The sequence below is a fragment of the Ochotona curzoniae genome, unplaced genomic scaffold (genome assembly GCF_017591425.1).
Source record: "Ochotona curzoniae isolate NIBS_2020 unplaced genomic scaffold, NIBS_Ocur_1.0 contig_4064, whole genome shotgun sequence".
In the NCBI taxonomy this organism is placed as follows: Eukaryota; Metazoa; Chordata; class Mammalia; order Lagomorpha; family Ochotonidae; genus Ochotona; species Ochotona curzoniae.
The window spans coordinates 10,692,942-10,707,331 of record NW_024466107.1 but is presented as its reverse complement, the minus strand read 5'-3'; the positions used below and the strand labels follow the sequence as shown (position 1 = coordinate 10,707,331).

At 44.4% G+C, this 14,390-nt stretch overlaps 1 protein-coding gene across 7 annotated transcripts in view; it reads left to right on the top strand.

The window, feature by feature from the left end:
- TBC1D7 (TBC1 domain family member 7) overlaps positions 1–13,852 on the top strand; it is a 71,326-nt gene extending 57,474 nt beyond the window's left edge. For 6 of the 7 annotated variants that reach the window (XM_040984154.1, XM_040984156.1, XM_040984155.1 and 3 more), the window contains 4 exons: positions 2,754–2,891; positions 10,298–10,443; positions 12,263–12,392; positions 13,400–13,852. In XM_040984154.1, the coding sequence (XP_040840088.1) occupies positions 2,754–2,891; positions 10,298–10,443; positions 12,263–12,392; positions 13,400–13,486 (501 nt within the window). In that variant the 3' untranslated portion in view covers positions 13,487–13,852. The remainder of the gene's footprint in view (positions 1–2,753; positions 2,892–10,297; positions 10,444–12,262; positions 12,393–13,399) is intronic. The other variant, XM_040984160.1, reaches the window with a different exon arrangement.
- The last annotated feature ends 538 nt before the right edge of the window (positions 13,853–14,390 follow it).

The following is a 14,390-nucleotide window of genomic DNA, read 5'->3' as shown; positions in this document are numbered from 1 at the left end:
GCTGACTTACTCCCAAAGTACGTACAGTACCTAGGCCCAGGGCAGGCCGGGGCCAGAGGCTCAGAGCTCAGTTCAGTCTCTGCTGGGTGGCGGACACCCTGAGGGCTTGAGCCATCTTCTGCTGCCTCCTGGGGGGCACAGCCTCAGGCACCTGGACTCAGACAGGCTGTGGGTGTCCCATGCGGGGACTTCACCCTTGTGGCACATGCCTTCCCTTCAAATCTATTTTTATTGCAGATTAACTTTTGACTTTTGGAAATTAATCATTGGTAAAGGGCCCGGCGCGATGGCGCAAGTGGTTAACGTCCTCGCCTTGCACGCCTGGGATCCCATATGGGCGCCAGTTCTATCCCAGCAGCCCCGCTTCCCTTCCAGCTCCCTGCCTGTGGCCTGGGAAAGCAGTCAAGGACAGCCCAAAGCTTTGGGACCCTGCACCCATTTGGGAGACCCGGAAGAGGCTCCTGGCTTCGGATCGGCATAGCATCGGCCGGAAGATCTTCCTCTCTGTCTCTCCTATCTGTATATCCGCCTTTCCAATAAAAAAATAATAAAAAAAAAATCTTTAAATAATTGGTAAAAAAATCATCTAGTTTATCTAAAGATACAATCACTAAAAGTAAGTAGAATTTTTTCAGTCCCCTTTAGGTTTCATTTATCTTAGACAAAGTAAAGAGTTTCATTGACCTTGTTTTTTTAAGATTTATTTTATTTTTATCGCAGGGTCAGAAATACAGAGAGGAGAGACAGAGAGGAAGATCTTCCGGTCCGATGATTTACTCCCCAAGTGACTGCAACGGCCAGAGCTGAGCTGATCCAAAGCCAGGATCAGCTTCTCTAGGCCTCCCTTCTCTAGGCCTCCCATGCGGGTGCAGGCTTTGAGCCATCCTCGACTGCCTTCCCAGGCCACAAGCAGGGAGCTGGGTGGGAAGCGGGGCTGCCAAGATTAGAACCGGCGCCTGTACGGGATCCTGGCACTTTCAAGGCAAGCACTTTAGCTGCTAGGCCACTGCACTGGGCCCATTCATTGACCTTTTTATATTGCATAATAAGGTTAGAGAGTCAGTTGCTGTGAGAAACTGAATGCCAGGTTATAACTCTGCCACACCCCGGCTCTGAGCCAGGGTCCTCTGTGCACTACCAAGCAGATGTGCCACCCTGGTGTCTGATTTTGGTTCTAGTCTCCTCTGTCCCTGGGACCTGTCAGCTCATTTTCTTTTTCTTTCTTAAGGCTGTGTGACAGCATTCGGCACAGGGCCAGGAATGGGATCCACTGAAGGACATTGGTCCTCTTCCACTGACCCGTTGGAGTGACCAGGAGCAGTCAGTGGCGTGTGTCACCTGGCTGTCTTGGGAGGGGTATCTTGCCTTCCCTTTTCATTACTAAGATGCTGACAGGTTTATTTCCTCTATCTGTGTTATTCTGGACCTTTTGCAGAATATTGCCAAGTTGAAAGATGCCCTAAGAATGAAATCCTTAGCAGGAATTTCAACTGAGAATTTTTCAGGGGAATACCAAGATACTTGTTCGCTTCTTTTCATCATTAAAATCCTTTGGCCATTAAAACTGGATGAAAATATAATACTTATTGTATATGATATGGTATTTGAAGAGAGATTTTCTGTATTTGAAAATAGATTTTCTCATAGGGTCCAGTCTGTTAATATTTCTCTGTTGAAATTTACTTCAGGTTTATATTCTGAGTGTTGACGTAAGATTTGAGAAATGTCATATATTTGATTCCTAAAATTCTGATTCTAAGTATATCTAAACTTTTTAAGGATAGAATATAATTTGTTTAAAGGTAGGACATCATTCAAAATCTCTTAACTGCTTAGAGACACAACACAATCTAAAAGTATGTGATTGCTTCAAAATGTTGTACTATTCCTTTTGGAGTCCTTCAATATTTGTAGGTTATTATATTGATAGGTATCTCTCGTTATTCTTGTGCTGTTTATCATGCGCTTTTGAAAGGACGTGGAGCTCCACCACACAGCAAAGGCAGGCACCAGGAAACACGTGGCTGGATGGGTGTCAGGGCCCCCCACGCTCTTGCCTCCTTCTGGGCATCACTGCACCAGGAGGCCCCTGCAGGCCCCTGCCACAAGGGCAGCGAAGGCATCACCATCAGGGCCAGGTTAAGAGAAGACATACTGGGTCACAGACAGGGCCTCTCATGATCCAACCTCGGGCCCGCCTGCGCCTGGCCTGTACTCATGTCCCTGGCCCCTGCTGTCCACTTCAGTCCCATCGGCCCTGGGCCTGCACTCATAGGACACGGAACTTTATGCTAGGCATGTGTTTGCAAGCAATGAATCTCAACTGAACTTGATCTATGGTTATGCAACAAGGTGGAGGAATCCACCATGGGGGGAGGGGTGTGGGAGGGGTGGGGGGAATTCCCAGCGCCTATGGAGCTGTACTACATAATACAAAGTAAGCAACAATAATAATAAAAAAAAAAAAAAAAAAGAAAGGACGTGGAGAATGCCTTGTGGAGGGCAGACCATGTGTTGGGCTAGCGTCAGAGGTTGGAGAGGCTCTGCCTCCACCGGTCCAAGACCTCAGGGTTCCTAAGCAGCACTGATTTCTGTCGAGTTCGCATCCTTGATCTTTTGTGATGGGCTTGGTATATGGATCCCACATTTTAAATTGCATCTCTTCAAAATCTAGAAGGTTTATTTATTTATTTATTTTTTAATCAGAGAAATGTATGTTCTTGGCTATACATTTTTTTTTATGAATCTCTTAGGAGCCAGAAGATGAAGTGTTTGTCGCCATTGCCAAAGCCATGGAAGAGATGGTGGAAGACACTGTGGACTGTTACTGGATCACCCGCTGCTTTGTGAACCAACTCAATACTAAGTACCGGGATGCTTTGCCCCAATTGGTGAGAGCTGGTTTTCTTGTGGCTGTTAGAGGGCGGGCTGTGGCACTGTGGGCTTCTCAGAATGGACAATCTATAGTAGGGCAAATGTCTTTTGTTAGTGGCCATTTAATAATTACTTCAGCTTGGCAGGCCGGATGGTCTCTATGGAAACCACTTGACTACTGGACACAGAAGCAGCTATGGGCAGTGTATAAAAGAATGGTCCTGGCTGGATTGGCCTTGGTGCAGGCTCAAGTTTGCCAAATGCTGCCCTTTAGTATTTCTTATTCTGACCTAGAATCCACTGGCTTTATCTAGAAAAAATCCCTTCTTATTAGTACAGAAGTTGTTTGACTTCTGTTATATATCCAGAAATCCAAGGTAAATCCGGAACTGGTGAGACAGGGCCATGTGTGGCCAAGGCCCCAGATGCTAAGCTGTGACCCTGGCATTTTAAGATATGATCTTTCTTCTCAAATTCATCAGCAGTTGCTGGAGCAGTGACCATGGCATTTGTGTGCAGTGCAGAGTGGAAGGAAAGGACAAACATGGGAGTGAAGAGAGTAAAAGTGACAGGGCAGTGAAGTCTGTCACCAGTAGCAGGTCTTTCTTCTGCACATGCAGTTGTGGAGAGGACTGTGTCACTTGGCTGACCTTTTTTTTTTTTAAGATTTATTTATTTGTTGGAAAGTCAGATATACAGAGAGGAGGAGAGACAGAGAGGAAGATCTTCCATCCGATGATTCACTCCCCAAGTGAGTGTAACGGCCGATGCTATGCCGATCCGAAGCCAGGATCTAGGAACTTCTTCTAGGTCTCCCACACGGGTGCAGCTTCCCAAAGCTTTGGGCTGTCCTCGACTGCCTTCCCAGGCCACAGGCAGGGAGCTAGATGGGAAGTGGAGCTGCTGGGATTACAACCGGTGCCCATATGGGATCCCGGCGCGTTCAAGGTGAAGACTTTAGCTGCTAGGCCACGCCGCCGAGCCCCACTTGGCAGACTCTTAATGGTGGAGGTTGGGAAACAGGTTTTTAAAGCCTGGTACATTGTGATCTCCCATCAGCATAGGAATTGTGTTAATGAAGGAGGGGAGTGGATGGGCATCTAGCAGCTGCTGTCCCGCTGACCTCAGGCAAAGGGTCTCAGATCGCTGAATGATGCCTGCTTCAAGGCGGGGGGCAGTATTGCTTTGCCGTTCGCTTTTCTCCACATTTTTCCCTCTTATTCAACTGCTTAGTAAAAAATTAACTTGTCCTTTCTCTTAAGTCATTGAATTGCTTCATGTGAACGCTGCTCCAAGTGGTTCTGGGATGCAGGTGGGATGAGGGGGTCATCAGGGTCGGGGACACTAGTGATTGCTCGCCAGCCTGCCTCAGCTACTCCTGCACTGCGCAGTCAAGCCCGCAGGCCTTAGGTGAGAGCAGTGTTTATGCAGTTCACGAAAGTAGAACTTGGCTTTTAAGATTTTGAAATTTGATCCACTTGGTTGATTTCAATAACAATAACTTCAGCGTGGAAGTGCAGCATAAGTAAACTTACACTAGTTGCCTAATTAAATCAGGATGTCTCAATTATGCCATGCTTTAGTTAGCGTTTCTTCATTAATGCGAGAGGAAGTCGTATTCTGACAATATATGCCAGGCTGAGGAAGCGCATTATTTTGGGTGATGCAAGCGATGGACAAAGGTATTCTCCCAAGAAATGGAGCAGATGTGGGTCTACTCAGCTTTGACTTGGTCCCTCTTTCTGAGAACCAAGTATTGTCAGCAGCTTAGTGTATGTGTTGGTAAGCCCTTTCTTCCAAGTATATGTCCAGTAAATTAAAAAAAAAAAACACAGAAAATAAACCCAACGTATGGCCCTATGCTCTTTTCTTTTGGTTTTATTTTTAACCTAACAACTGGGAAAGATTTCCAGAGCGTTACATCAAGATAAGTCAATAGTTTTTAGTCCTGACTTTCACTTGAGCGGTTTTAGAAATGGCCATCACCTTTCTTCCTCCACCGAGACCTGCCCAGAAGGAAAGAAATGAAGCTGTAATTCGGTTTTGAAAGCTCCAGGCAATTCTGAAGCTTGGCTTGGTTTGAGAACCACTCATTTAGAACCACTTAAAAATGTACTCCTAGTATTTCCTGTTACGGATCTGCCTTAAAGCGGGCAGTCCTATGCTGAGAGTTGCCACGCTCTGGAACACACTCTCTGTTTGTCTAGGCACGTGTCTGTAAGGAAATGTTTGAAAGGGAGAGGAGGCCTATTCGAAACATTTCTGACATACTTGAATTCTCAACTGCCAGGTCATTCGTACACAGGCCGTGTCAGTTTATGCTGCACCCAACAGGTACTGAGATTTCTTTGGTTTTGTTTTCCGCCCCATTGCCAGTACTTGATGGTATCAGTCTCTTCCACTTTTTGTCCACCTGGTAATGAAAACGGTATCGCCTTTTAATTTCTGCAGCCTCGGTTTCTAGTTAAATCAAGCAGCTATCCACGTTTCTTATTTTGTCAGCTTTTTCGGTTGTTGTTTGTCAAAGTTTGTTGTATGCCCTCAGTTTTCGTCCCTTCTGTGTTATATCGAAAATACTTTCTCTCTTCCTGTTGGAAAGATGGTAAGTTCTGTTATGATGGGATTTACCAGTGTTTCCCTTTTCCTTTTTGTATGTTACTTAATGAGTTCTTTTCCACCCAAAGATAGAAATGATGTGTTTTCACCCTACTTTGCAGACAGTTCACACATCTTACTTTATTTTTTTGTAACAGGTCTGTGGATCTGATTTTTTTTTTAATTTATTTATTTTTGTTGGAAATGCAGTTTTACAGAGAGAATAAAAGACCCAGAGAAAGATCTTCACATCCTCTGGTTCATTCTCCAAATAGCTGCAACAGTCAGAGCTGAGCCGATCCTAAGCCAGGAGCCAGGCGATTTTTCCGGGCCTCCCAGGCAGGTGCAGGGTCCCCACCATCTTGCGCTGCTTTCCCAGGCCCTACACCAGTCACTGGATGAGAAGTGGAGCAACTGCGACACGAACCCCTGCCCGTCTGGAATGAGGCCACTTGGAGGTGGAGAATTAGCCAGTTGAGCCAACGCGCTGACCTTGTTCACACATTTTAAATGTGGTTGTGTATTTCTCAAAGTCTTATCTTTGCCATCAATGTCAAACACATGTGGGTTTTACTCCCCCTCATGCCTTGCTACCCCCTACCTCCTGCCAACGTGTCAGCACTCCTGCTTTCTCTCTCGCTGGCAAGCATGTTGCCAAGAACCTACTTCGAGTCAGGCAGTGCCGGCTTTGCTGTATTAATGAGTCATTTCACTCAGGTGTACGCCATGTTTCTACAGATCGGAAGTGATTTGCCCAGAGCATATAGAGTAAGCAGTTAGAACCACAACTCTTTCTGCTCATCAGTTGATTCTGTCCCACAGATTTGAATGCCACCTTTACTTTGTATCATTTCCCATAGATTTAGCCACGCGTCACGTAACAGGGATACGTTCTGAGATTTTCACCATTAGGTGGATTTTGTCATGTGAACATGCTAAATTACACTTAAAGTAATCCAGGACATCGCTAGGCAATGGAGTCAAATAGGATCACTGTCATACTTAAAGTCTGTTGTTGACAGAAACATCATGAAGTGACAAGTGACTGTATCTGTATCCTTTACTACATTCCTGTGTCTATTCCTAGGCCAATACCAAGCAGTTCAATATGTGTTTCTAGTGCACGTTGCTAGCTGGGTGGCCTTATTGTTCTTCTGCAGAAGTATCTTGACTAGGGGCTGCTGCTGTGACCCAGTAAATCGAGCAGCTGCTTGTGATGCTGGCATCCATGCTCAGCTGGTTTGCGTCCCTGCTGCTTCATTTCCCACCTGCCCCGCTACCGTTACGTCTGGGAAGGCAGCAGCTGATGGCTCAGTTACGGAGGCCCCTGCCATCCACATGGCAGACACAAATGACATTTCTGCCTCCTGGTTTCAGCCTGACCCATCCCATTATGATATATGAGGAGTGAACCCGCAGATAAAAGGATATATGTTTAAAGGTGTATTTACTTTTATTGTCTTTCAAGTAGATAAAAATACACTTTGGAAAACTGTCTTGGCCATGCTTGAACTTTCTTTTTAGAAATGATTCTTAGCAACAGCAAAATGCTTTATGTTCCTTAAACCTTCATTTCTTGATCTTTAAAAAGGGCCAAGATTTTTAGTATATACAGTATAGTGCCTAGGTCGTTGGCTTTAAATAGTATGACATTTTCTTTTCTTTTTTTTTTTTTAAGATTTATGTATTGTTATTGGAAAATCAGATATACAGAGAGGAGAAGAGACAGAGAGAAAGATCTTCCGGGCCAATGATTCACTTCCCAAGTGATCGCAATGGCCGGTGCTGCGCCGATCCGAAGCCGGGAGCCAGGAACCTCCTCTAGGTTTCACATGTGGATGCAGGTTCCTAAGGCTTTGGGCCATCCTCGACTGCTTTCCCAGGCCACAAGCAGGGAGCTGGATGGGAAGCAGGGATGCCAGGATTAGAACCAGTGCCCAGGTAGGGATCCTGGCGTGTTGAAGGCGAGCACTTTAGCCACTAGGCCACGCCACCAGGCCCTAGTGTGACATTTTCCAAAAAAAAAAAGAATGTTCACAGTGAGAGGGAAAAGCTATATTTCCCTTCTGCTGGATGCAGGCATTTGCTGATTCGTTTGAACTTTTTTTCTAAGAGTCATGTTAGTCTATCTTAAATTTTTAAAAATTATTATTGTATAATAAATCTCTTCCTTTTAGCTTGTTATCATGGAATTTCTATAATTTAGTTAGCTTGACATATTTTGTGGTTTGACCAAATAAAAATGTTATTACAGACTGATTTATAGTTCTAAGGAAATATGTGATGGAGTATACTTTTTAGGATTTTGGTTTTTTTTTTTTAATTTGAAGGAGTGACAGAGAAGGAGGGAGAGAAAGAAAAAAATCCTCGTTTGCTTCACTTCCGAAATGCCCACTAACAGCTGGAATTAGGCCAGGCCAAAGCCAGGAGCCAACACCTTCATCCAGCTCTCCCCCGTGAGTGGCAAGAGCCAAGTCGTTGGGCCATCATACGCTGCCTTCCTGGGTGCACTAGCAGGAAGCTGTCTTCCAAGTGGAGCAGCTGAGAAATGCGCTGGTGATGTAATTAACATGGGTTGTGGGCATGGCAAGTGGTTGCTTAAGCGGCTGTGCCACAAAGCCAACTCAAGATAGATTTGTTTAAGATTCATTTGCTTATTTATTTGGAAGTTGAGTTAGAAACGGGGGAGGGGAAACAGATCTTCCATCTGCTGTTTTTTCTCTTCAGGTGCTGCAATGAGTCAGGCTGGGCCAGACTAAAATAAGGAGCCAGGAACTCTATGCAGATCTCCCATGCAGGTGGCAAGGGCCCAAGCACTTGGCCCTTCTTCTGCTTTCCTAGGTGCGTTAGCAAGAAGCTGCGTTAGCAGCACAGCAGCCAGCGCTTGATGCTAATATGGGGTCGTGGGTGTCACAGACACAGTTTAACCCAGTGTACCACAATAGTGATCCCTGGTTGGCATGAGAAGAGCACCTCTGAACAACAGTGTATTCACCGATCTGTGGCGTTCTGTTTCATAACATTACATCAGAACATCTCTCGTTGCAGGGGCTTCACAATCGACTTCCTAGAATTCAGTTGGCTGGATCTGACAGAACATGTGTATATTATTTTGCAAAATATTTCAGATTCTCCTTCTACAGCTTAATACTCTTGTGTTCTCATAACCAATAGATCATTTCCTTACCGCTTGTTTCCTATTGTCTTGCTAGCTCAAGCTGTTGTTTAGATTTCTGTCATTTTTTAAAAATATAATCTTTGCTCCTTCTTTTTTTGTTTTTTTTTTAATTTTAATTTTTTTAAAAAAAATTGGGAAACCAGATATTGAGAGAGGAGATATAGAAAAATCTTCATTTTGCAGGGTCATTTCCCAAGGTTGACGCAATGACCAGAGCTAAGCCAATCCAAAGCCAGGAGCCTGGAACTTCTTCTAGGTCTCCCACACGGGTGCAGGGTCCTAAGGCTTTGGGCCATCTTCTACTGCTTTCCCAGGCCACAAGCAGGGAACTGGATGGGAAACGGAGCTGCTGGCGTACAAACTGGTGCCCATATGGGATCCCAGCGGGTGCAAGGCAAGGATTTAGTTACTAAGCTGTTTTACCAGGCCCTGTCATTTTGATAGTTAAAAAAAAAAATGATACTTCAATTTTAGGTTGCATTTGTTTCATTGTAAGCAAGGTTGTACATTTCATCATTTCATATGAAAAAGAGCCACATGCTTTTTTTCTTTCTTTCTTTCTTTTTTTTTTTGTAGAGCTGTTTTTCCCCCATTCTTCTGGATATTTTTTGAGGCTATATTTATAAATATCAGTCCTTTAAGTTGTTTAATAACCTGAGATATTGTGTATAATGTTTTGTGTGCCAAAAGCGTAACACTAGGGCCGGCATGGTAGCCTAGCAGTGGGGTCTTTGCCTTGCAGGTGCCAGGATCCCATATGGCCACTGGTTCTAATCCTGGAGGCCCCGCTTCCCATGTAGCTCTCTGTGGCCTGGGAAAGCAGAAAAGGACAGCCCAAAGCCCTGGGACCCTGCACTTGTGTGGGAGACCCAGAAGAGGCTCCTGGCTCCTGGCTTTGGATCACCTCAGCTCTAGTCGTTGTAGCCACTTGAGGTCAGAAGATCTTCCTCTCTTACATCTGACTTTCCAATGCAAATAAGTAAATCATTAAAAAAAAAAAAAAGAGGGAGAGAAAAACACTAAATTGTGTATTTAGTTTAAATTCAATTTCCAAGAGAGTCTCACACATATTTGTATTGGGTAGAGTTCACCATTTAGACATCCCTGTTACAGGATCCTTGTTGGCACTGGTATCATTTGCGTGATATAACACAGATACGTGTGGAGAGCAACTGATAAACCCCCTTCTCTTCACTGCCTCACTCTTGCTGCTCCCTCTCCCTACCCCAGCTCCACTGTGCTTTTGGTTTTGCTCTCCTTTTCCCTTTTCTATGGCTATAGAAAGAATCCACTAATCTAGATCCATCTTGGCTCCTTAGAACACTTGAATTTTATGTTAGAGTTTTGTCCAGAAGTAGAATCAGGTTAGTGTGGTTGGTGTCAGACAAAGCTTCCCATTGCATGGGGCTGTGTAGTGGTAGCAGTGAAGGAGTCCAGCATGCTGGAAATACGAGCCCTAGATGGTTGGCTATTCTTGTTAGCGCTGACTTTAGAAACTGCTGTGTCACAAGTGACTTGGAGGATTCTAGAGTTTTGTTTTCTAGCACTATCTTGGAATTCTGCCTATACATTTTTGCCATACTAGGTTGTAGTAGAGAACAATGCTAAATCCCAGGAAGTTAGCAACCTCTTCTCCTGTTCAATCTGTAGCCGAAGGTGTTTGAACAGTACTTGAATCTGGAAGAGAGCAGACTGCTGGGGCATCTGAACACGTGTTCTGCGGTGTCCAAGCTTCCTTACGATCTCTGGTTCAAGAGGTGCTTCGCAGGATGTTTGCCCGAGTCCAGCTTGCAGAGGTAAGTAATTCATTGGCACAATCTTTGAAGGGTTGGACTTTCACATGGCCATCCCTTAGAAAATAAATTTGCTTCTAACAGTGTGGTGATTTGGAGCTGATCTCTCTGGCAGCCACAGTAACAGCCCGTGATTCTGCTTATTGCATGTACTGTTGAAAGGATTGAGAGCCCTCATGTGGGAGATGCTTAACATGATCACATCTGATGCCGTCCAAATGATCACGAGCTCCTCTTTCCCAGAAACCTCCCTGCCGCAGGCCAGTAAGAATGTTGGTATGTCTTTGTTTCATCAAGACATCTTTCAGGGAGCTAAAAGCTGTTGAAGAGATCAAACTTAGCTTTTCTAGTTCATCTCAGACATGTGTTTGATGAGTATTAACTGAGTTATGGTCCTTGGTCTCCAAGAGTTGATGATGTAGTTGAAAACAAAGACAACAGAGGGAGACCATCCCAAGACAATGTCACTAAACTTACAAAACATAATACCAACTTTAAGAGTTGCAGGCATTATTCAAAATAATTTTTTTTAGCATGGTTGAAGATGAATCACTAACTCCTTCAGCCCTTAGGCGAGATGAAGCACTGTGTCCTAGAATCAGCGGCAATGAAATTGGATTTATTTCCTTTCATATGTTTTTTTCTTCTTTGTGAGTGCTGTAGTTCCTCAGCCTGCAGCCTTCAGCATTCCTGGATATTAGCAAAATATAAACTTTGGCTGAGGACCTTCTGTCCTTCTCACAGAACACAGGGTTTTCAACATGAGGAAATGGGCATTTGGTCATTTCTGGTGCAGCAGTAATCTTTAGTGAATTTTTTCCCCTACTTATGCCCATCTTATCCAGAGTAGATTCCAAGTAGCTCATCTGATTTTTTTTTAATTTAAATATTTATCTCAGAAACAGAGTATACTCCCAACTGCCCTATAATGGCCAGGTTGGGGCCAAGACCAAAGCAGGAGCTGGGAACCTCATCTAGTCTCCAACATGTGTGGGAGGAGCCCAACTGCTGTGTTCATTACTGCCGCCTCCCAGCGTAACAGGAGTCAGGACCCAGGGACTCTTAGCTAAGAAGCAGGAGTTTGAACCAGTGTCTTAACTACCTGGCTAGATGCCCACCCCTTGATTTTTTTTATTAATATTTATAGTAGAAGTTTAGATAATAGATTGGCCCATGTCCATGGATTCAACTAACTAGAAGCCAGAATTATTTAAAGGAAAAGAACAATAAACACAGTTATGTACTATTAATGAGAAAAATAAAAAATAGTGGTAACTGTAGCATTAGATAAGTAATTAGATGACTAGGTTATGAATAACCTAGAGGTGCTAAAAGCATGACTGGGACTGGTGTGGTGGCTCAGAAGGCTGGTTGCCTACCTGCAATGTTGTCTTCCCAAGTGGGTACCAGTTCTAGTCCCAACTGCTCCACTTCCAGTCCAGCTCCCTGACTATGGCCTGGGAATGGAGCAGAGGATGTCTCAAGTCCTTGAGTCCCTGAAGAGGCTCCTGGATCCTGTCTTCAGATTGGCTCACCCTGGCCATTGTGGCCATTTAAGAGAGCAATCCAGCAGACAGAAGCTGTCTCTTGTCTCTCCCCTCTGTAAATCTTCTTTTCAAATAAAAATAAATATTTTTATTTTAAAAAATATACTGGAAAATATGCATGGGTTATGTGCAATTACTGCATCATTTTATAAAAGGGGTCTGAGCCGCCATGCATATTGAGGAACCACTAAAAATAGGAGTAATGTGTTTTTATTTTGTAGTTTTAGGTGCATAAACATGAATTTCAAATGTAATTCTGTCTCCTTCTTTTCTAGGGTTTGGGATAAAGTTGTCAGTGGATCCTGTAAGATCCTGGTTTTTGTCGCTGTAGAAATTTTATTAACATTTAAAATAAAAGTGATGGCACTGAACAGTGCAGAAAAGATAACACAGTTTCTGGAAAATGTAAGTTTGCTTGATTCAGTTTGGTTTCAGAACTGGAAATGAAGTCAGCATAGCCAGCCAGATCTTCTGCATTAAACATTTCAGAGAAACAGCACATTATAATTTTCCGTTATAAATAACATTTTTCTCCCTTGAAAATTTTGGGCTTACCGTTGCTGCATGCATGAGAGTTCGCCTTCTCTCTTTGCATGATTCCTTTGTGGGAATCGCAAAGATCAAGCAGGACTGAGTCCCCTAGGACTGCCTGCCTACTCAGCAGGAAAGCAAGAGGTGAGATCGCTGGCTTTTGTCCGAGCAGAAGAAACCCTGACATTGTATTACCTTAAGATCGTAATTGGCTTTGTTCTTTATTTGTCCTGCAATGGGGCAGCATCCTGTAGAACAGTGAGGGCTTGCTCTACACGGTTTCATTCTTGTGGCAATCCCTGGGGTGGTCCCTGTTCAGATTTTCACATGTGCTTAAGCGTTCACTTTTTGTCTGCTGAGAAAGGCCCCAATGCCTCAGCCTGTCCTCTTGGTGTATCCTACCATACCCTCTCCTAAGGAAGAGACCTGTGCCGGAACGATCCCACGGCACCTGCCAGTTATTCTTTTGTTTTGTAATTAGTATGAGCATTTGAACACAGGCCTGGCAAATAATAAATATCAAGTGAACACCTGCTGGATAAATGCATTATCATCATCGTAATTATTCATGGCTCACAGTGCCACGGCCTGTTCTTGGTGTTTGTCAGTGGCTGTCTTCTTTCCTCCTATAAACAGCGCTTTGAAGGGACAATCATTTCTCCTGCTTTGTCATGGGGCTCTGACATCCTGTTAGGTTCAACTGCCCGTGGGCACACATCTGCTGCAGGATGCAGCATGGGCAGTGTGATGCCACAGCCCCCTGTGTGTGCTGAAATGGCAAGAAAAAACAAGCCTTCGTACACACTTTTCTGAAGAACAGTGGATGCAGGAAGAGACTGTACTTGTAAGCCCCAGCATCTCACTGGTGTCCTTGTCCATAGATTCCACAGGACAGCTCGGATGCCATCGTGAGCAAGGCCATCGACTTATGGCACAAACACTGCGGAACCCCAGTCCACTCAGCCTGATCGCTCCCTGCAGTCACGGACAGCCCGCCAGGCCCAGCCTGCATATTTCTGGTTTTGTCACATCTGCAAAATTCATCTTGGACAAGTATTCATCTTGCACTGGGATTCAAAGGATCATTTTTCCCCCCCAGTAAAATGATGTAAGATGCTTATTTGGTCTTACTGTGTTGTGGAGTGACACCTTTCAGGCACACATACATGCAGAGTTGGTCTCTGTAGCATGTTGTAAGAAAGCAGCGTCATCAGGGTGGGTGGGTACGTTGAACGAGTACATCACTAAGCCAGCCCTGCCTCTTTCTAATTAGCACCCAGCTCGTTCTTTTGTAAGTGCTATTTCTGGAATAAAGAGCAGCTTCCTTTTGTTGACACCACATAGTTGCAGATCTTGTGCAGAGCTGATCTAGGCTGACTGCCTTATCAGGAGGCGTCACCTGCTAATAAACAGGCTTAAACACAGCCCTTACATTTTTCTTTTGCCCTTGTGCCAAATGAAAAGAAACCATGACTGAATAAAGTGGATCTGAAAGTACCTGCTAGGTCAGAATTCTGGTTTGCTGTTTGCAGCCCCCCAGGCTTGTGGCTGATGGATCACTGATGGTTGGTGACCTTTGGTGACATGCTATCACATGAAGGAGTGGGAGAGACGGGAGGTTATGACCAATAGCTAATGGCTGCAGGTCAGGAAGTGCTGTTTCTTGGACAGGTGCATGCTTTGAGATTGGTGGATGCATTGGGGCCCTTTGCACATCCTCAGCTTTTTGATGCTAAGAACCTGAGTCCTAAGTTGGATTCTTCAGCCACTGCACTCCCTACAAGAGGAGAGAAACATTGAAATAGGAACATTGTAATTCGGAGAGTTCAGTCCCTAATATAGAAAATCTATATTGGGAAAGAATTTGAAGCT